Source organism: Natator depressus, chromosome 26 (assembly GCF_965152275.1).
Source record: "Natator depressus isolate rNatDep1 chromosome 26, rNatDep2.hap1, whole genome shotgun sequence".
In the NCBI taxonomy this organism is placed as follows: domain Eukaryota; kingdom Metazoa; phylum Chordata; order Testudines; family Cheloniidae; genus Natator; species Natator depressus.
The window spans coordinates 7,593,292-7,615,761 of NC_134259.1; the positions used below are offsets into that span (position 1 = coordinate 7,593,292).

The window sequence follows — 22,470 nt, forward strand, 5'->3', positions numbered from 1 at the left end:
CATATTGCTTTTGTATGCCTAAACACACACATTTACATATGCATGCATACACATCAGGCATACATGCATTTACATACATGCAACACGTCTCATCGCTGTGGAAATGAGCTCTAAAAAAAACCAACCAATTCCTGATACCCTTCCAAGTGAGGAAAAAATTCTTTATGACACTTGACATCTGGAAACAATATTAAATTCCTGATGTACTTTCCCTTTTAATTGTGCAGTCACAGTACCATGTTATTTTAATTTTTCCAAAAGAATAGCTACTATGTGGATATTTTCATTATTATTTTCCACCTGGGTGGACGCTACACACATACACCGGCTCATCCTGCCGTCTTCACTCAGGTAAGATTCCCACTGATGTCAATGGGAGTTTTGTTTAAATGAGGACTCCAGGATTAATGCTTAGCATACCGTGTTTGCTGTCTAGTGGAACTAGGGATGGGCTTAACAGAAAAATGCCAGCAACCTCTCTCTGCACCAAACTTCCATTGATTTCAGTTGGAGTTCCACATTTAGACCCCGATCCTACAATGAAGGCACAGAGGACTATCTGCATTGACCTTATTTCAGGGGCCCCGGAGTGCCCATGGATTCTAGTATGTTAGAACTTGTGGATTAATTCTTAGCCAAGGTGAGCTTTTTCTCACATGCTCAGGGATGAACTGAGCCAACCAATCTGCGGTCAGGGATCTCTAGGGATATACCTTGTTTTCCCCCACCCCTTTCTACCTCTCTCTGGAGCACTGAGAAGGAGAAAACCCAAAAGGGTATATCCCATGTCGTTGTTTCTTTTAAATGCAGTGAGTAGACAGGTCTGTGGTTAGAGCTAATATTTTCCTGCTTGTCCACTTTCTGAACCACAATGGTGCTCTAGGATCTGCTCAATCAGGATGATCCTGGCGCAAGGAGAATTCCCAGTCAACAGGAGGCTAATGTTTTAGCACTGAATCTTAGCTAAGCATTTTAGCTGAAGTGCCTCATCACAAGTCAACAGAATTACCATCCTCGCCATTACGCAGTGGTCATTACCATTAAGTATCATTGGACTTCAATCAAGTTCCCTGGGAGAAGTCCTCATTAAGTGGAGTGGAGCGTATCATGGTTTTTTTATGCTGTTCTTGGGGGAATTGCCCTCTGAGAATATAGCGATGATGGATATGGTGGTATTATGAAGGCTTAGATTTCCAGTTCAGGTGAACTCCAATTGCCAATATTAAAAAATGGGGCCAGATCCTCAGCAAGTATAAACTGGCCTAGCTCCATTGAGGGTCTCACCTCGAATGACAAATATTTTCATTAATAGAAGTACTAATGAGTTGAGTTGGCTAGAATTTGTGGGGCCAATATATGGACAGCCACTGGATACTTGGGAAAATATTCACCAATCCCAAAAGTTGCACGTATAGCAAGTGACTTCAAACATCTGAGGAGGGTAACTGATGTAAGTGAGCATCATAGAGTGCATCATTGTTATTTTTAAAATAGTTTGGGTTGTATTTTATGACAATTCACTGAGTTTCAACCTTTCTTGCCGCAACCCACTGGTGAGCGTGTGGTTACAGGTCCCCACATCTGTGCCCAATCCACAGAGGATGTGAATCTGTTACAATCCCACTTACAGAGCCTTGGCTCTTTTGTGTGAGATGTAACAATTTATCCTTTAAGTTCTCCAAGTCCCCAGTCTAATCCCTGGTACGTCAGCCAAGAGGTCTCTCTCTCTCTCTCTCACAAACGCACAATCTAAGCATTTCTCACAATCAGATTCCCGACGTCCAGAATTCTGGTTTTGTAAATAGTGCATGTCACTTCTAAAGCCTCAGCCAAGTATTTCCAAGCACTTTACAAACATTAATTAAACCTCACAACATCCCCATGAAAGATAATTACACTCAATTTGCATATGAATACAGAGCACACTAGATGTTCTGACTTGCTCAAGGTCAAAACACGAGTCAAGGGCAGAGTCAGAAACGGAACCCAGAAGTCCTGTTTCCATCTCCTGCTCTAGCTATTAGGTTGCCTGTACGAAAGATGTGCGTGTGTTGGAAATAATTTAAAGTAAAATAATCGCAAACCATTTCACTTTGGAAATAGATGGTTTCTTCCCACAGTAGAAAATTGACTCCAGAATTGGTCAAAAAGCCATAAGTTAAGTGATTTTCATTGTGTCTTTGAAGCTCCTGCTCAGTAGCAAAGCACATTTCAAACAGTTGATGAGATCACAAACCATCTGGTGTTGCTCTCAAAACTGAAGAACTATTCTTAAAAAACAAGAAACAAAAAAGCAACCCTCCCCCGCCCCAAAAAACCCTACACTCTGTAAGCATCTGGAGATGCATTAAATTTACAATTCAGTGTTAATTTAACCGGTTTGTTTTTCTATTTTTTTAAACAGGTGCGATATAAATGAAATGAACTTAGACTTTAAAAAAAAAAATAATAAAGTAAATCGTACCAGTGCAGTATAATAGCTAAGACTTGTACCATTCCTATAAATAAGCCGGAGCCGATGCTTTGGATCCCAGCACCCGTAAACTTTGGTTGTGATCCAATTAAAGCCCAAACTCTGTGGTTCACGCTCATCTCAAATCATAACCATTACCTTGAGACTCTTCCAAGTTATGAGTAACCCAGCCTCTTGGGCTTGAAGAATTCCATAAAATATATCATACAGTGCAACTTCAATCTACATCATGTATGTTTGTGTGTTAACAGCAAATCCTGAGTGTGCTTCAGGCTTTTAATGCACCCAAAATTCATAAGTCTCTTTGGGTGAAACCAACTCAATTTCAAGTGATGAAATCAGGTCAAATCATAACTATGTCAGTGTGGGGCAGGGGACTGTTTGTGTTACGTTTAGTAAAATGGGTCTCCAATTCCTGTGGGGGGCGGGGCCGGTAGATGCTACCACAATAGAAGTAAACAAATAATGTCCCCATCCAGCAAATATTCATGCACGGTGTATTATATGAGTGACACCACTGAAGTCAATCTACTTATGTAAGTAAAGTTAAGCACCTGTGTAAGTTTTCACAGGACTAGCGCTTTAATAATACTCAAAAGCTCTACTAAGTATGTATTAAGGAAGCCCACTGAAATTCTTTAGATCTGGTCCACAAATAAAACCAAATTAATTAAATCAGAAAAATCAATAAAATAGCTGTTTGTTTCCTATTTTTGCCTAGAAGTCAGACTCTGCTTTACACAGCTATGATGGTCTTGCATTCCTAGGATTGACAGCTGTCTTCTCTAACCTCATAAAAAAAAACCCTGTCACATTCATTACCTTTGTTGATGTAAAGCTTACCAAGTGGAATTAAAATGAGCGTGTTTGGAGCGTGAGAGCACAACCAATATTTTGGGATGACTCGCATGTTTAAACTTTTGACACCAAGGCAGATAAAACAGGTGTTCGCACAAATTAAAAGAAAAAGAACTAGGTGGAGCTAGAAGATGAGACTTCCCATCCAACTGCTCTTTGCACCCTACCCACTGCACCGCTCTTAAGAAAATCATTGCCCACATTCATTTTCTATCTTTTCCATGCAGATTTTGGTTAGGTACTTATTCCCTTGTCCTTGAACTCACCTAAATTTCAGGCTCTATTAGAAACTGGGAATGAAGATAGTTTCCTAGATACACAGTTCTGAGCAAACCTGGACTAAGATCCTGCTCTCACTGAAATAAATAAGATTTTGCCATTGCAGTGGGAGCACCTTTATTACTTTGGATCAGAGTCAGGCTAGCATCATGATTTTGACACAGAACTAGAGAAACCTAGGGGCCGTGACCGAGTCTCTTGATGAGGTTTTAGGTTTGACCCTCAAGGTCGAAGTGAAACTCTGAGGATATAAACCCATGTGGGCAAGAGACCAGAGGGAGTTCAAATAAGCTCTATGAAACAAAACCGGAGAATTTTATTTGGCTCCAATTTTCAGGCTTGGCGTAGAGCAAGGTAGAAAACCCAGAAGGAGAAGGAGTCTATCCCAACTCATTTTCTTCTCCAATAAGCTGCTGATTTTAGTACACAGTTCAAAAGCAATGGAGAGGCATGTGTGAGAGGCATGCCAGGCGGATGGGCTCAAGGCATTCCATTGGTAGCCACGTGAATGACTAAGGCTGATTTCAGTCTCCTTGTTCCATGTTCAACTAGAAATTTAAATTCATTCAGGCTCCATATCATCACCACCTTGGGATCAGAGTCAAACTGGGAGCAAGACTGATGGCTAAAGATTGACCTCAGCCAGAAAATCTGGATCCAGATCCAAACTCTTCCACAGTTTAGGGCATGGTCCGAACCCAGGGGTTCGGTTTCACCTACTGTAGAGACGGGGTACGTGGCAAAACACTGAAACTAGATCTAAAGTTCAGGTGTTCTTGGATCCAGAGTTTGGCTTTGGGGCAGCCTCTAAGCAATATTATTTTTATTTATTTATTTTTATTGCAGTAGCGTCGAGCAGCCCCGGTCACTGACCAGGGCCGCCCCATTGTTCTAAGCACTGTACAAACGCAGAACAAAAAGACAGTCCCGAACAGTTTCGTTTCACTACATTCCAAAATCATTCTCTCTCCATCAGTCTCCGTACTGTACTTGCTGGCTCCCATTTACGAGCCATAAGATGATTTTTGTTCCTGTTTCAGATTTTTTCCTCGCATCTTGGCAGGCAACATCTGGGATCAAAATAACAATCTATGCTCCTTTGCTGAGGAGGGTTGCCATTAAAAAGGCAAGGTTCATTCGCTGACAGCTAACAGAGTGTCGTATCCAAGATATCATCAGCATTCCCTAAACTTAGACGAGGCGATAACTATGGAGTATCTGAACCCCTTGAATAGTAATTAGAATTGGTCTAGTTACTATTTATAAATAACTATTTTTCCCCACTAAAAATTCAACAAAAATGAACAGGTTTTTTTTGTTTTGGTCTTTACATTTTTCTCTGACATTTTTGAGCTTTGCAAATTGAAAAACTTTTGTTGTGTTTGTTTTCAGCAATCAGAATGTTCAGTTTTCACGTTTTCAATGGAAATCTGAAACATTTTGAGAACGATCCTTTTGGGGAACATTTCTATTTCTGAACATTTTCTGTCCAAAGAACATTCTGATGAAAAATTTTCAACCAGCCCCAGCAATAACATTCAGTGCATGAAGAATCTTTAATGATGATGGCCGTTGTATACGGAAATATTTAGTGCTCATGTGGCTCTCATTTTGGGCAACTAGCAGTTCCCATTCTTTTCAACCTGCCCCTTCATCTTTAAAGTGCTTTACAAACACTGAGTGTCCAGTCCTACAGCCCTTACTCACACAAGTAGCCCCCCTCAACATCAGTAGAATTTTTCATGTGAGTAAGAACTGTAGGATTGAACCCAGTAACCAATCCTTACAATGTATCTTGTAAGTAGGCATGTTTAATTTTTATTTTATAGATGGGGAAACTGAGGCACAGAACCATTATTGGGACCTGACCGAGGCCACACAGCAACTCAAATGCAGAGCTAGGAGTCTAATGCAGGAGTGCAGGTCTTGCAGTCCCATCCTTATTCTTCCAGACATTGTTGCCTTTCCCAACTAGACCATGCTGCCTCTGCAGGACAGCAGCTTGGCTGAGAATTTTGCTGCTGATACATGAGTCAGAGTAGACTCCTGCTTATTCTCCCCGAGCTGTATTGGGTTTCTATGCATTTCTCTTATGCCCATCACTGCAATATCTAGATACCCAAGTTAATGAACTAGGCCTCACAAAGCTCCCATGAAATGTGATCCCCATTTTACAAATGGGGAAACTGAGGCACAGAGCAGCGGCATGATTTGCTCAAAGGGCTACACAGGAAGTCTGTGGCAGTCAGAAACAAAATTCAGTTCTCATAAGTTCAAGTCCTGCATATCAGCCAGACAATGAACCTTCCCCTGCCCAGCTGATCCTCCGTCACTGACGATAGAACAGATGATGAAAGGAGCAGACATAACAGGGATATCAATAATAAATAATAGCACCACTCACTTAGACAGTCCTTTGCATCTGCAGAGCTCAAAGGGCCTGATTCAGCAAAGCACCTGAGCATGCGCTTAAGTACTTTCCTGGATCAGGTCCACAGAGATTTAGAGAGGTCAGTGAGCTGCATTATCCACATATAACAGGTAGGAACTCTGAGGCACAGAGACATGGAATGACTTGCTCAGAGTTGCACAGTGTGTCAGTGGCAGAGTCAGGGACAGAACCTAGATCTCCTGAGTTGCAATTCGGTAACCTAGTCACTAGACCACATTGTCTCTCTGTACATGGGATACGGAGGAGCCATTTTTAAGGTCACATTTCTACGGTGACCTCTAGAATGTCACTTTTCTAACCACAGAGCGTGCTCTGCAGTGCTTCCAGGCAGCATCAGAAATGGTTATCATTTGCGCGAGGGATGAATTACAGGTGCAATATTTATTTATTAAATCTAGTTGCTTAAAATATTTGGGGTGAGAGAGGAGAGACGGTGTCTGCCTTTCTCCTCACCAGTGTTTGCAACCTGACACACTTCACCTCCCTCTGTGTTTTTATTAGCTGGTATTCTCAATACATCAGCGACAGCGATGATGAAACCAGTGGCAGATTTCTCTGCAAAGCAGCTGGGCCATTGTCCCATGGGTCTTGTTGCTTTGCCGTGTGAGATCTTAAAGTGACCATGACAATTTTGGCTGCTGTTTTTAAAGAGGCTGAAAGGGAGGGTATGCAAGAGAGTTAAAAAGCAGGGGAGAGTGGGGAGTAGAAGGGAGGGGTGCTTGTGTACCATGTACAGAGCTACTTTGAAAAATTCTGAGGCATCTAAGTATCACAAACATGATCCCTGCTGTGGGTGTGAGTGCTTTGCCCGAGGGTGTCAAATCAAATATCCACCGCTGGTTGGTACAGTACATTGCCCCCTCTTGGGGATTCAGAGGGGGCGGGTGGAGAAGAAAAAAAGGTTTAAATGCAGCAAATGAAGAAAATCTTTAACAATATCTGAAGCGGTTTATCATTTACTGTCACCTTGTTTATTATGAACAATATAGGTGAAAAAAAAGGGGGGGGAAAGAAAGGAAAGCAGACAACTTACTTAATGTCAAGTCTCCTAACGCTTACCTGGAAACGTCTCATGTCTCTGGGGTTCCCTGCTGTTTTCAAACAATTCTGATTGCACTTGAGGAAAAATTTCAAGAAGAATCTGCAAAGAGAAAAGACTGTGTCACTTCTATTAACAAGAAACTAACATCTACTATTATTTTACCTGCTTTGCATTGATGCAAGTGTGCATCATCGCAATGTACGTGAGGGTATATAAACCAGACTGTCCGAAAAACTTAAAAATAAATCATATTTCTTGCTGAAATTTGTTACTTATAAGAAACATCTAATGTGATTCTAAATGAAATCGGAAATTAAATGTCCTCTTTTGGCTAGATCCTTAGTTGGTGTAAGTCAGTCTAGCTCCACATAGCTACACTGGCTCATACCTGCTAAGAATCTGGCATTCTATTTTTTGAAGTGTCCTTACTTGTGTATTTGACTGCCCTTTCTGTTTAGCCAGTTTCCCTTATTTCTTCTGTTGTCTGCGTAGGTCTTTTGTGCAACAACATCGGAGGATAATGCTATTGTAAAAACCACAACAATTGGCAGGGTAACTCTGGGGCAGGTGAAAGACCTGAAACTACTTTAAGCTCATTAAAAAAAAAAAGCTGACCAGATTTCATGTTGACAGTTAGTTACTAAATTTTTATTAAAGATAAACAGACCTGTTGACCGTCCAAATTACAATCTTACATAATAGTAAGAGAAAGGGTGACAAAAACAGAAATTAAGGGAATATAGCAGACCCAATGCAGACTATAGGTGATGATTTAGAGTAGATATACATACTGGTGCTGTCAAAGTTATCAATGATTTTTTTTTCTATCAAATACACCGATCCTTCATACTTTACAGTTCTGCATGGTCGTAGTTTGTCATTTATGTAAGTTGCATTTCCAGTACTCTAGGCAGAAACTGCCGAACGTTATGAACCACAGTGCTTGGACTGTGCGCAGCCTTGACATGCTATCACTCGAGAGCCGTTCTCAACAGGCCCTTCCATGTGAATAAGCAAATCCATCTTTCTAATGATGGCTGCACCGATAAGACTCATGAATTTCAGGAGTGCAAGGGGTTAACACAACCATTTGCAAACATTTTCACTTTTCAGATACAAAATACCCCCCAACCATGCTATCACGATCCCAGGGTGACAAATGAGAAATATTTAAAGTGTCCTCCATCGTGAGAACAAAACAGGTTGAACTGGGACAAGAAAATCTGTGTAGGCTACGAGAGGGAGGGAGGACGCATGAGTATAGGAGAGAGATTTTAAATAGTTGAAGAATTGGCATGGAATACAGTGAACAATTTATTTATTTATTTCGCTTGCTGAGTGCTGTTCTTAAAAAAAAGAAAAAGAAATCAGCTTTTGCAGTAAGTTAAAGTCCCAGGTGAGCTAGGCCTATTTCCCTTTCTGTTACTATGACAACGATTTTTTACCGCAGTCCCAAAGTCCCTTCAGAACTCACACATTCATGCCTTGAATTAGAACTTTAAAGGAGAAAGATGTATATTTTCCAGGGTTTACCAACAACAAAATAATAATAATAAACCAGAAATCAACTTGGCTTCCTCACCGCACTTTTTATTTACGCCTCTCAAACATCCTCTCCCCCCAGCACACAAAATAAATACTTAAGAATCTGATTCCTTTCTATCTGTCTCAAAAAATAACAATGGCAATCCTCCCCACAAGCCCCCCCGAAGAGATTAGAAACATGGGCCCACAACAAAAATACCCTCCTATGGGGTTCTGCTGCACTAAAGGGTTCCATTATTTTTAAACCAGTCTGAACCTTTTCTGACCCTTTCTCTCATATGTTTCACAAAGGAAAACTATCATTTTAGCCCAATCATTTGCTGCTCGCTTTCCCTTTGCTCACAATTGTATTAATTCTTGGTTCTGTGTACGCTGCAGATAAAGGTAAAAGCACAGTGTCCGTACTGCAGTCTCTTTTCACTTTGGTATTCAAGTTCAGCAGTGGAAGATGGATCAATGCTCCGTTGTCAGAGGGAAACTTCTATGAACAGAGCCCTAGTCACTTGGCTGTACAGAGAACCAAAAATCATACAAAACTTCATGTTTTACGAGCAGAGCTGAGTGAATGCAGCAAAAACATATTCACTAATATTCTTGCAAATAAGTCCTGTTGATTCCATTTGGTGTGGAATTCACGATCCCTTTTATTTGAATTTTTTGGCGAGAAAAATTTTGTTTGCAAGTATGTTTCCAGAAAGAAAAAACCCTTGTGCATACTAGCACACGGGAATATTTGCAAGTTCAAGCCAGAAATGCTCTCGCTTGCAAACACTCTTTTTGCTGCTTTCAAACCATTACAAATGCTGGCAGATAATCTGCAAAAAGACAACAGGACCTCTCCTGTTTAGGAAGTTTAGGTCATCCAAGCTGGGAAAACAAATAATGCCATGTGACCGAAGCAAGCAACTATCCCGAACAAATATTGGAGACCATTTGCCAACAAACCATAAGCTAACTATTCATAGAGTAATTGCAAACAAAGTCTTAAGAATCATGACCTGTTTGTGGGTAACAGGCAAATGGAAATAAGGGCTAAATTAATCAGAAAAATTATTTCCAACTTCAATTTTTTTTCCTCTTTCTCTTCACGTAGGTCCACATAGACAGAAATTCAACCCAAGTAGAGCCTCTTAGAACCCAGGAAGGGAACCAAACCCAAAATATTTGGAGCCAGATCCTCAGATGGTGTTAATGAGCAAAACTCCATTGAAGTCTGAGCCACTAACTGAAGATCTAGACCATAATTTTCTTTTTTTAATTAAAGAAAACCATTCATTGCTCCTTGTAGGCCTGATCACCCCCTATGAGATGCCAAGAGCTCTCATCTCTCATTGGAATGAAGACCGCTCAGCACCCCAGCACATTGAGGCTTCGGGGATCTGCCCCAAGATACTCAACAACTAGTGATTTGCAGTGCCCCATCCAAGACATTTTAAAGGGGCCTGACTTTCAGGAAATGCTGAGCCCCTGCCTGCTGAAAATCAAACTTTAAAGTGTCTTAAGCTGGCCCCCCAACATCATTAGAGTCACCGCTGAAAATCTTAGCCAGGGTATTTAATATTTTAGCGTTCTAGTATCCTTCTGCCATTGCCTACATTGTGGCTTATGACATTTATATTTTCTTCAGAGCCCAGTGGATATACTAATGTGCTTAATGTTTCCCCCCTGGTTTTAGACTTAAACACATGCACAGAGGAATTTTCATCTTTCCTCCAGTTGAATCAGGTCGCTCACTCTCTCCTTTCAGGTATTTTCCAGTCAATTTTAACTGCAACTGGGCACCCGTATAAAGTATTCGGCCTGTCATTATATATATCCATATATATCTTAAATGGTTGCATCTGGGAAAGGCATTAATATTTATTGAGGCATTACCATAAAAATGAAATTTTTTGGTGGAGGAAACAGAGGAGGCAAGGCTTAACATTGAATGAAGTTGATTTAGGAGTAACCGGAGAATTACAGAGGGGCTTTATTAATTTTTTTAAATTAGAACCTTTAGCAACTTTTTGGACTTAACCCACACATGCATCAAGAAAAGAAAAAATTGACCCTGTTTCTTAGCTGGCCTTTGTTCCTCCATAAGAACCATGCTCGCTATGGGTTTAGCAGACTGCTGAGTTTCCAGCCAAAAAGTGAGAGATATGGCTCATTCATACTGTATATCAGTGTTCGAGGTACTGAGGGACAAGCAAGCTAACTTTGAATGACTACCACTAAATATCTGGCAGGGCTATAGAAGACTTGGGTATTTTAATGCATGTGCATCAAAAATAATTCAGAGATGTTTTCGGCCACCATTTTTTAAAATTGTTTTTTGTTCCTCCTCAGATTAAGTTCCTCTGTCCACAACCAGAGAGGGCCTTGGAGGGGTCATGTTGGAAGACCCTGCACATACTACCAAAAATCTGTTTTAGTATCCTGCTGTCACCAATTATTGGTAAAGTACTGTACCACTACGAGGCTCTGTATACAGAAACGGAGAATGGTCTAGTAGATAGGGCACTGGACTAGCACCCAGGAGACCTGGATTTGGTTCTCAGCTTGGCCACCGACTTCTTGTGTGACTTTGGGCAAGTCACTTAATGCCCTGGGCTATATAGGGGGTGGTCGGACTAGGTGATCACAGAGGTCCCTTCTGGCTTTAGAATCTATTAATCTACCCATACCTCCATTTCCTAGCTGTAAACTGGGGCCAGAGACTGCCTCTTAGTGGGTGTACATAGAGCTAAGCACAGATCTCAGCTGGCATATCTAAGCACTAATATAATAGTGCTAACAATATAACTATTAAAAAAACCCCAGTGAAATCAGCTCTCCTCTACCAAATGCTTATATTCTAAAGACCTGATCCTTTGAGGTGGTGATATCCCTCAGCTTCCATTAATCTCAGAGCCGAGGGCAGTCAGCACCTCACAGCGCTATGGTTTAATGGCACAAGTACATACAGCACAGGAAATAATGAAGTGCAACGTACAGACATTACAGCTTGTGGCACTGAGGACCAGGCAGGATTTTAGCAGCCAGAGGAAGCAGAGGGAGGGCACTTAGCAATGATTAATTGGGAGGCCATTCAGACACGTAAGGAAAGGCACGGAGGAAAGGACGCCATTGGGAGAGGGAGAACGAGATGAAGGGACAGAAGACAGAGCAAGAAGTGGAGGCAGAGAAATGACCTTCTCACCTCAGAGAAGGAGATTGGGCAGAATTGTGGAGAGATCTGGAGGGGACCAGAAACCGGACCTGAATGCAGACGCAAGTGCAGAGGGTAATGCTGGTGTCAGGACCTGATCCCAAGCTCATTGCCAAAGACTCACAAAGATGCCAACATGATTCTGATCAGGCGGAGAGAGGCCACTTTCTTGGTTTCCCTGGCATTTAAAAAGACTATGCCTGCCCCACTCCCTTTTAAGTTGCAGGGCCCAAATATCCTGCAATTACCTTTTATTCGGGCCCCTGTCCAGCAGACACATCATGCAGGGAGAGTTCTTGCCTCTGCCACTCCCTGCAAACCAAACAGGGCCTCCTGTCTGGCATTTGCCAGGGTGGGACTCAGTCTAACAGGTCTTTTCCAACACTCACTCTCCTAATCCCGTAGGAGCACGACCTAACATTTCAATGGGAATGCCTCCATGCAACATGGCGGCGGTGGTGGGGTGTGTCTGTGGAAGGCTGTGTCTGTGGAAGGCTGTGGCGATGCCTATCCTTCCTTAATCTCCATTCTCCAGGGATTAAGAAGAGTCTGGTTCAAAGCCCACTGACATCAGTGGCAGTCATTCCATGACTCCAGAGACGTTTGGATTGGGGCACCAAAGAGCAATCCAACATGCAGCAGAAGGAAGTTCATTTTTTCAATCAATTAAAAAACAAACAAACCAACCCACAAGATTTGGGACTTGTCAGTCTTCCCATTTGGAGCCACAGAAAGACTTGACGTTTTGATAGCCCCGTCTAAAGTGTTTTATAAACTTCAGTTCATTTAGCCACCCTAAGGCCTTTTGAGGTCCAGCAGATGTGGGTGACTGTCACCATTTTACAGATGAGGCAAGTGCGGGTCAGAAAGGGAGGAGGAATTGCTCCCCACCCCATGGCAAGTCCGCTGTAGAGCTGAGTCAAGAACTCAGCTCTCTCAGTCCTCTGCCTTAACCACCCTTCCTCTCACCATTTGATTGCCTGCTCACAATAGTGCCGCTGTTTCAGAGGTGAACTATCAGGAGAATTCCAGAGATGTGATTTCATCCTTGTAAGTGGCTCTCCTGGGCATTAAAAAAAACAAACAAACAAAAAAACGCACTTGAAAAGCAAATCCAGAGACAAATTGGGTTTATTTGGCTTGCTGTGGAACTCGGACTCACAGCCCTAGTAACTTTCTCGCACGAGAATGTACCTACTTCACGTTTTCCCGCAAATCCTATGATGCTATCGTGTACCTGGAGATCGTGAGATGACGACCTCCTGCCTCCAGAAACTGAAGTGTTACCAAAAAGTCAGAGAATGAATGTAAAAGAAAAGCGCTGTGCTGCTATTTTGAATAGCCTTGTTTTAATGTAACTATATTCATATTAAACAGCCCAAGAACCACATCAGAAGGATCATAACATGAAGGGTTTGACGCCAGCTTCACCAAAGCAAGGAAATTCTGAACTCAGGGTCTCAGTAGTCTCTTAAGTCACCCATGTGTGTCTTGGAACGGCAGGCTCTGAGGTCAGTGTGACACGTAACCTAACCCGATGCTACAACACAAAAGGAACAACAGGACAAATGGGAAGGGTTTATTCTGAATTCCCTGCTTTGGTGTGGACTCAGGTCTTGCACATTTTAAGTAGGGGTTTAAAATTGGTTAATTGCATTTATCCGATATCATCATCTTGATGAATATCTCAATATCTTCTGTATAATCTGCGCATTATTCGCTGGAGTCATTCTGCTCTATGTCAGCACAGATTATTAGGGAGTCAATCAGAGGACCACCCACTTTTTCAGCAGTTACAGGCATGGGACACTTCACAACAGTAATCTACGTCATACGTGCACTGTACTGGTGTAAATAGTGACGGATGTTACAATAATGCCCCTTCGCAGTTATACAATACTACACACACAATAGTTAATTTATCTTCACCACACTCCTCTGTGCTAGCTGCTAATCTCCCCTCTCCCCCCCGCACCAGGTTACGGATGTGGAAACCAACCCATGTAGGTCAAGTAACTTGCCCAGGTTTGTAGCGGGAGCCACTGTTGGCCGAGGGAATAGAAGCCAAATGACTTGGTCCCGGATCTGTGCTCAGGGCACTAGACCATGCAGAGATTCCATTTGCACAACAGAGGCTTTTTAAGCAGGCACATTGTGGCTCCATTCTAGGGTTCCCCCGACATTGCTTTGGAAAATCAGGGAGCACTTCACTCCCATCAGATAAAATCGCCTGCTCCAATCCACAGGGATTGAGCTACAGGAGCACCAAACGGCAGCCCCACTTCTTCTCTCCAACCAGCCCTACGTCGCCAGTGTAGAGTCGGAGCAAGTGCTGAGCTCAGGGCTCCGGCTGACGTCAGTGGGAGCCAGACCTGCATGAGGGAGGAGCGCAGAGATGCAGCGGGGGTTTCAGAGAGTCTGATCCAGTGTCCTCATTCAATTGTAATACGTACAGGAACTGTCCTCCACATTCTTGAATCCCTGCTCTGCCTGCCTGTATTTTCCCTGCTTTAGACAAAGGGTATGGGCCACTGCAAGGGTTACAGCGCCAGGGTGCAGATACTTGCTACAGTGACAGAAGTGGTTTTTCTGTCCACCTCCTCGCAATGTCTATCCCAGGGTTTAGGTCAGCTTTACTACGTTTCACATCCCTGAGTGACATAGCTAGGTCTCAGTTCAGGCCTCAGACTCCTTCTGCCCAGCTCTCAGGCTCTTCCTCTTCCTAAACCTCAGCTTTCATTCCCCTATTAGTTTCATGACTCCATCCTTGCCAATTATGACTGACACAGTCACCTACATCTCTACCAAGTTACCTCTCTCTCCTCCAAATCCTTCCTTGTCCCTTAGCTTTCCAGCACTGATCTCCGCTGTTACCCCCATTTTACAGAGGGGTTACGTGATTTCCCCAAGTGTTCTGCGGAGCACTGGGAACTGAACACAGTTCTGCTGAGTCCCAGTCCAGTGCCTTACTGACAAAACTATCCCTCCTCGCACATCCTCTCTCTCTCTAGAACACGTGTGGCCAAACTGGGGCTTGTGAGCCACACGTAGCTCTTTTAGAGGTAAATGCAGCATGAGTATGCTCCCACGTTCCCACCCCTCATTCTCCGCCTACCAGACTGGGCTGGGGGAGCTCAGGGCTTCTGCCCCGTGGTGGGGTGATGGGGAAGTCCCGGACGACTGGAAAAAGGCTAATGTAGTGCCCATCTTTAAAAAAGGGAAGAAGGAGGATCCTGGGAACTACAGGCCAGTCAGCCTCACCTCAGTCCCCAGAAAAATCATGGAGCAGATCCTCAAGGAATCAATTCTGAACCACTTAGAGAAGAGGAAAGTGATCAGGAACAGTCAGCATGGATTCACCAAGGGCAAGTCATGCCTGACTAATCTAATTGCCTTCTATGACGAGATAACTGGCTCTGTGGATGAGGGGAAAGCAGTGGATGTGTTGTTCCTTGACTTTAGCAAAGCTTTTGAAAATACTTTTCTCCCACAGTATTCTTGCCAGCAAGTTAAAGAAGTATGGGCTGGATGAATGGTCTATAAGGTGGACAGAAAGTTGGCTAGATTGTCAGGCTCAACGGGTAGCGATCAATGGCTCCATGTCTAGTTGGCAGCCGGTATCAAGGGTCGGTCCTTGGGCCGGTTTGTTCAATATCTTCATAAATGATCTGGAGGATGGCGTGGATTGCACCCTCAGCAAGTTTGCAGATGACACTAAACTGGGAGGAGAGGTAGATACGCTGGAGGGTAGGGATAGGATACAGAGGGACCTAGACAAATTGGAGGATTGGGCCAAAAGAAATCTGGTGAGGTTCAACAAGGACAAGTGCAGAGTCCTGCACTTAGGACGGAAGAACCCCATGCACCGCTACAGACTAGGGACCGAATGGCTCGGCAGCAGTTCTGCAGAAAAGGACCGAAGGGTTACAGTGGACGAGAAGCTGGATATGAGTCAACAGTGTGCCCTTGTTGCCAAGAAGGCCAATGACATTTTGGAATGTATACGTAGGGGCAATTGCCAGCAGATCGAGGGACGTGATCGTTCCCCTCTATTCGACATTGGTGAGGCCTCATCTGGAGTACTGTGTCCAGTTTTGGGCCCCACACTACAAGAAGGATGTGGAAAAATTGGAAAGAGTCCAGCGGAGGGTAACAAAAATGATTACGGGACTGGAACACATGACTTATGAGGAGAGGCTGAGGGAACTGGGATTGTTTAGTCTGCAGAAGAGAAGAAGGAGGGGGGATTTGATAGCTGCTTTCAGCTACCTAAAGGGGGTTCCAAAGAGGATGGATCTAGACTGTTCTCAGTGGTAGCTAATGAAAGAACAAGGAGTAATGGTCTCAAGTTGCAGTGGGGGAGGTTTAGGTTGGATATTAGGAAAAACTTTTTCACTAGGAGGGTGGTGAAACACTGGAATGGGTTACCTAGGGAGGTGGTGCAATCTCCTTCCTTAGATATTTTTAAGGTCAGGCTTGACAAAGCCCTGGCTGGGATGATTTAGTTGGGGATTGGTCCTGCTTTGAGCAGGGGGTTGGACTAGATGACCTCCTGAGGTTCCTTCCAACCCTGATATTCTGTGATTCTATGACTAGGGGCTTCTGCACTGCAGGGTCGGGGGTGGGGGCGAGTCTAAGGGATTTAGCCCCATGGAGAGTCATGGGGGCAGAAACCCCATGCCCTCGCAGGTACTGCCCCATGGGGCAGGCTGCGTGTGTCTTGCCGCTCTCGAACTTCTGAAGATTATTGTATGTGGCTCAGTAAATTTGGCCACTCCTGCTGTAGAATAAAACACAACATTCCTTGCTGTCCTGTGGCTGGGGTGTTTTTAAGAGCTCATTTAAGTTCTAAACTAAGAATAATCAAATGTAAAGCTACAACACACCACCCAAGCCCAGCCACATACAGATCAGTAAATGCAATGTTTATCGGCACACATTTTGCACATTCTTTGCTTTATACACTAATTTCTTCTCTGAAATAGATTATGGTCCGCTGTCAGCGGACAACAACAGACCTATAAATCCAAGGCTCCGATTCTCGCCCATTTGGTAAACAATTCACTTATGAGGTCTAGCAAAATGATCCCTTCTTCAAGGAACTGGGATTGCACGAGCGTGCATTGCCTGTGACATACACAGGCACTTCTCAGTGCTGCATGGCAACACTCGCTAGGAAAGAGAATCTCCAAGGAAAACCTCCTTGTTTTTTTGCACTCTGATGAAAATCTGACACCATTAATGAAAATAATAATTGAACTCTATGGGCTCGAATTGAAAATGAAACACAACACTAACAGCGTGTTTGTAATTGCAATTGTTCTCCAAAAAAGCCTTTTGAGGGCTTTTTGCAATATTAGCAGTTTCCCTTTTTCCTTCGGGTTTTCCTTCTACTCCAAAACTTTCCAGTAACTTACAAGACAATGGCTGAGAGCTTATTTATACAGTAAAATCCAGATTATTCACACCATTTGGCCCATAACCAAATGCGTTAGCATAATCAGAAGTCAGTACACAGGAAGTCAATAAAAACAGGGGATTGGGCTGGCTGCTTGTTGGAACGTAAGGGTCAAATATTATTCTGATTTGTGCAGTAGTACTTACAGGTGCTAGGTAGTCACATCATAAGAGAATTTAGAGTCTAAAGAGACAAAGCAGACAAAGGGAGGGAGGGAGGGATTATTATCCCCATTTTACAGATGGGGAATTGAGGCACAGAAAGATTAAAGTGACTTGCCTGAGATCATAGAGCAACTCTGCAATCAAGCTGTGAATTAAAATGAAGGTCTTTCGCATCCCAATCTGTGCCTTTACCACGTCCTCTCAATAGAAAACAATGGTGACATTTCTGTGTCTGAAAAAACTAACTCTGAACAGGATTTCAGACGAAATTCTCCTCCATTACATCCACACTTTGCACTACGCAATCTCAGTTACACCCATGCCAACTTCTGTAGTGCTCTGTATTTTTGGTTACACCTATACCTTCTTCTGCGGTGCTTTACCCTTGTAGCTACACCGTACGGATGTTTGTAGTTCTATTGTCTCCGAGTTATATTTTGCAAACCCCATTGGCTACAAAGAGATTTGCATGCGGTGCAAGCGGGAGGAGAATTTGACCTCTATTCATTTTCTCCAGTGCAGTGACTATTGCTTGGAAAGTACAAAATTAAGTTATTTGGCGCCCATCTAACCAAGTGAATTTATCTTCGGATTCTTCCACCACCCCCTTCACAAAAACAATCCATGCTAGGCTGAACTGTGAACACCAATTACTGAACTGTGAACACCAAGTCTTTTTGCTGCTGATTGGTCCACTGATTTTTACTATTGCTGCCAGATGGTGGAGGCCAGAGCATAAAAACTCTCTACCCTGCCATTAATTCAGCACTTGGTAATAACTTTCCCGTGACTCCAGGAGATCGGAACGTTGGGCAGACGTGAATGTTCGGAGACAGAATCAAGGTTAGGCACCTATTTTACACCTGCCAGAGTGGATCTCACTCAGACGAATGCTCTCACTCATCTATGAAGTCAAGAGCATTGCGTGTCCCTAAACTGTTGTTGTATGGAATAAATATGCATTCATTTGCCGAGGAAGCAGAATGACATCCAAGCACCTTGGATCCAAATACATCTTTCCCCTTCCTCCTCCAAGGTCTATTCAGTTTGTAGTTTTACACCTATTGTACTTATGGGTCTACTCACTGATGACCTTGAATCTGAGCACTGATGTAACGTGATATTCCTCTGACAGATTTATAGATTGGCAGATAAGGGTGCATTCCTTCCCGAAGACAGGACAGCATCCAATGTTTGTTAGCATCATTCAACTAAAACTGACTTTTCACCTGCTCCCATACCATATGCAGCTGCAAATTTTTAAATTAAACTATGAAGCCATGCATAAATTTACATATATTACAGACTAGCCTCTCCATTTAACATGCAAATGTACTCCAATGTTTCAGAACACCTTCTGTCGCTAATTAATTTGCTGAATTATAATTAGACTAATCCTGCATAATTAATAAGCACAGATTTTTTTTTAATTTCTAAGCAGCTTGATGAGATCATTCACTTCCTTCTATAAACTGCTAAGTAACTGTTAAAAAAAATCTGGAAAGAACATATGTGAAAAGGTATGTTTGATGTCGCATACAAATTCAAACTAGCGGACAAGATACAAGAAAGTCAAGATTAATATAGGTATATGGATGAAGCAAACGTTCAGACCATTATTTTCAGAGGCAGAGACTAATGTGCTCTTTGTCTCCATGTTTTCTTCCTTGGGCTTTTACCTTCTGAGATCATAGACTGAGACGGGAAAGGATTACAGAACCGTATGTAGCATTAGGAGATGATATGATATTAACACGCCCTTGTATATCAAAACACTCTCCCTGTACATGCTGTGTGAGGATAAGCTCCTTTGATGGTATTTGGAATTGTTTTCATTTCAGCTGCCAAAACCAACGGAGATCATTCTAGTGAAACGATTAAGTGTCATTAGTACTGGATCCATTCAGTAATGATTAAAATGAAGGGTCTCGCTTTAATGCTGAAGAGCTTCGTCTCAAACAAACATGTGTGACAAAGTGTTCCAAAAAAAAAAAAAAAAAAAAAGTGCCATTGTATAGCGCAGCAACATGACTCGGTGTCTATTCCCGACTTGCAAGGCTACCCTAATGCATAAAGGAGACCAAGTATGGAGATCTCAACAAGTGATTTAATTGTGCAGAAAAGGGGCAGCCACACACGCAAAAAAGAAATCTGTGGACTGAGCACAGGTAGAGTTTTGTGGTATATTTAGCAAGCGATCGTGCAAGCTAGAAATAACACAGGTTCAGCTTGTAAGGTTCTCATTTAGTTTTCACTTAGTCCTTAACTCAATTAGCATCCCCACTGAGCCAGGGATTCAGGGTTTGACCCACACGGATGGGATCCGGGGAAACGCGTTCCCTTTCTGAGAAGTTATTGAACCATTTAGAATCAGCAAAGAGATGGCTTGGGAAGGGGGATGGATTTCACTTAGTTCCACCCCAAATAACTGAGATCAACCACTCTCACGCCAAGAGATACGTTTGTTTGGAAAGGGGCATGATGCACCAAGACGTTGAAAAACGACCAGCGATTTTGGCTAGCCAATTGAGGATGCCGTAAAGGGGCCTGATTTTCAGAGGGCAGGTGCTCAGCATTTTCTGTCAATCCGGCCTCCTCACCCATTTTAGGTCTCCTCATAGAAGACTGATGTGTACGAACCTTAGATGCTTAAATTATATTTAGCCTCAGACTCAAGGCCAAGTCAGTTAAGGAGAAGAAAAGTTATCCAGACCTTCTAAACTGCACCGACCACCCACACTGAACCCTAACCACCTGACTGACAGGGTGATGGCATCAAACAGGTTGTTCCGTGTCATCTTGGAGCTAGACGATACCCCTAGAGGACCAGCTTCTGTAACGATTCTCTGCTGTATTAGCTGTAGGTGGCCGCCGAAAACACAGAGCTTTTCCATAGCCACTTAATGTGCCCACTGGATGCAATCAGAAGTCCAAGAAGAGGAAAATAAATAGAAAGCTGCTTTTTTATTTCTTTTATATGAGATCTCTCTCTTTATCTATCTTTAACATATCTATCTCAATAGGTGAGAGAGATACTGAGTAAGGACTTCAAACCAAAACAAACCAATGGAACACGCACCCAATCCTGGTTTTTCACACCAGTGGCATGACACTAGAGCTGAGTTGGACCAGAGATATTAGCCCTCGGTCACACAGGGAGTCCGAGGCAGAGACAGGACGAGAACTCAGATCTCTGGTGTACCAATTCAGTCCAGTGTACATGGTCAAGCCAACTGATATTCTGTTATTCTTTTGAGTCAATTCTTGCAGCAAAGTAATGAGAATTTCCTGGTGCATTTTCCAGTTCTAACATGCGGCCACCAACAAATTTCAACATCCACACCTCTCGGGGGTTATTGATTTTCAGGGTTTCGTACCCTCTCACAATTCCCTGACTGTGGAAATGGTCATCAGTGGTGTTGAACTAACATGGGCTCCAGGAAAGTTTTCAGCTTTTTCATTTCAGAGCCCCCTCCAAAATCTGCTCTTCTGTGGAGGCAGAGAAAATGACCAACCTTAACTTTTCCTGTTCGCCTCAAAAAATATTCTGACGCCATCTTTAGCTGCGCTTTAACATTTTGCACCGAAATCAGTTAATTTTCACTAGCAAAACAGCAGAAATTCATAAAAGTTTCATATTTGGGGGCAATACAAAATAATTTTGCACACTACGTATGGATATTTTTTTTAAATCACCAATTTAAAGTGATTCCAACTTTCCCTCCAAACATCTCATCCATCTCTTCTTGCTAGCTTGCAAATGTAATTAACCTTTTCAGTACCCTTTGCGATAGTGTATGCATGCCAGAGGCTTGGAAAGATGCAGTATTTCAGGCGGGAAAATAACCACACATTAGAGCCCCGCGTGGGAATATTCTTAATCCCGCTCCCACCCGTTCCCACTATGATGGCAGCGGGTCGTGCAGGATCCTGGTCCTGCTGCAGGGCTCTACCGCACATCAAATGAGAAACTACAAACGTGAACAGTGTCTACTGGCAATGGGTGGGTGTCAAAAAATGCAGCTCAGATACTTTTCCAGTTTGAGTGAAAAAGATTCTCTTCTCTTACTTCAATTTTGCATCTTTGTTTGGCTCAGTTAACAGGCTGATGGTGCTCAAGAACATTTTACTTTGCTTGTTTCTGGCCTGTCAGTGATTTACGTCCTGCCCTGAAATGTTATAAAGATGCCCAGGACGTAGGCCAACATTTTCAGAAATGGCGAATGATTTTGAAATCATTTAGCTTCATGAACTTCAAGAGAGCTCATTTTCAGAGGGCAGGTGCTCAGCACTGCCTGAAAACCCAGGCCCCTGTAAGGTGTTTCAAACTGGGCACTCCAAAATTGAAGCATTCAAAAATCACCAGTCAATGTTGACATCTTGGCCTTAAGGTTTGCCATAAAACCATGGCCCACTACGTCAGGTATTCTTCCTCTGGATAATATCTGGTGCTACAGAAGTAATTGTTCTCCTCACTACACACACAATGTACCGAGCTGATTGTGCTACGCTGTTAATGAGGAAAGAAACCTGCTTTCTGACCCTTAAAGTGATCGATTTATACCCTAAGGCATGAGATTAATCTCATTTTAGCAGGTATATGTAATACTCTGGCCTCGGGTCTGATCCTACACCACTTCAGACAACAGAAGCTCTGCCATTGAGTTTAATGGGTACAGGATTGGGCTTGTAGTGCGTGAGATCACATTTTGTTTTAGTGGCTGCCTCCAGTGAAATTAGGAGCCTGCTACTTACAGACAGCAAGCAGAGCTACTCCTTTAACAGAGTGGTGGGGGCTTGTGCTTTTGGTAGGGAAGGCCACAGGTTTGATCCACTTGTGACCATCACAATGTCCGTACATAAGTGACCATGAGTTCATTGCACATAATTTTATTGTCAGTTGCACCATTACTCAGTCTTTGTTTAGACCGAACCGCCGTACTGGAGTCCATGACAGCTTCCACCAGGGAATTCTGCACTGTGGGAGGAAGCATTTCTTTGTGCTG

The 22,470-nt window shown here is 43.0% G+C and overlaps 1 protein-coding gene across 2 annotated transcripts in view; it reads right to left on the reverse strand.

The window, feature by feature from the left end:
* The window catches only part of EBF2 (EBF transcription factor 2), a 182,977-nt gene that overhangs the window by 45,467 nt on the left and 115,040 nt on the right, over nucleotides 1-22,470 (reverse strand). For both annotated transcript variants that reach the window (XM_074940036.1, XM_074940035.1), the window contains exon 8: nucleotides 7,122-7,203. In XM_074940036.1, the coding sequence (XP_074796137.1) occupies nucleotides 7,122-7,203 (82 nt within the window). The remainder of the gene's footprint in view (nucleotides 1-7,121; nucleotides 7,204-22,470) is intronic.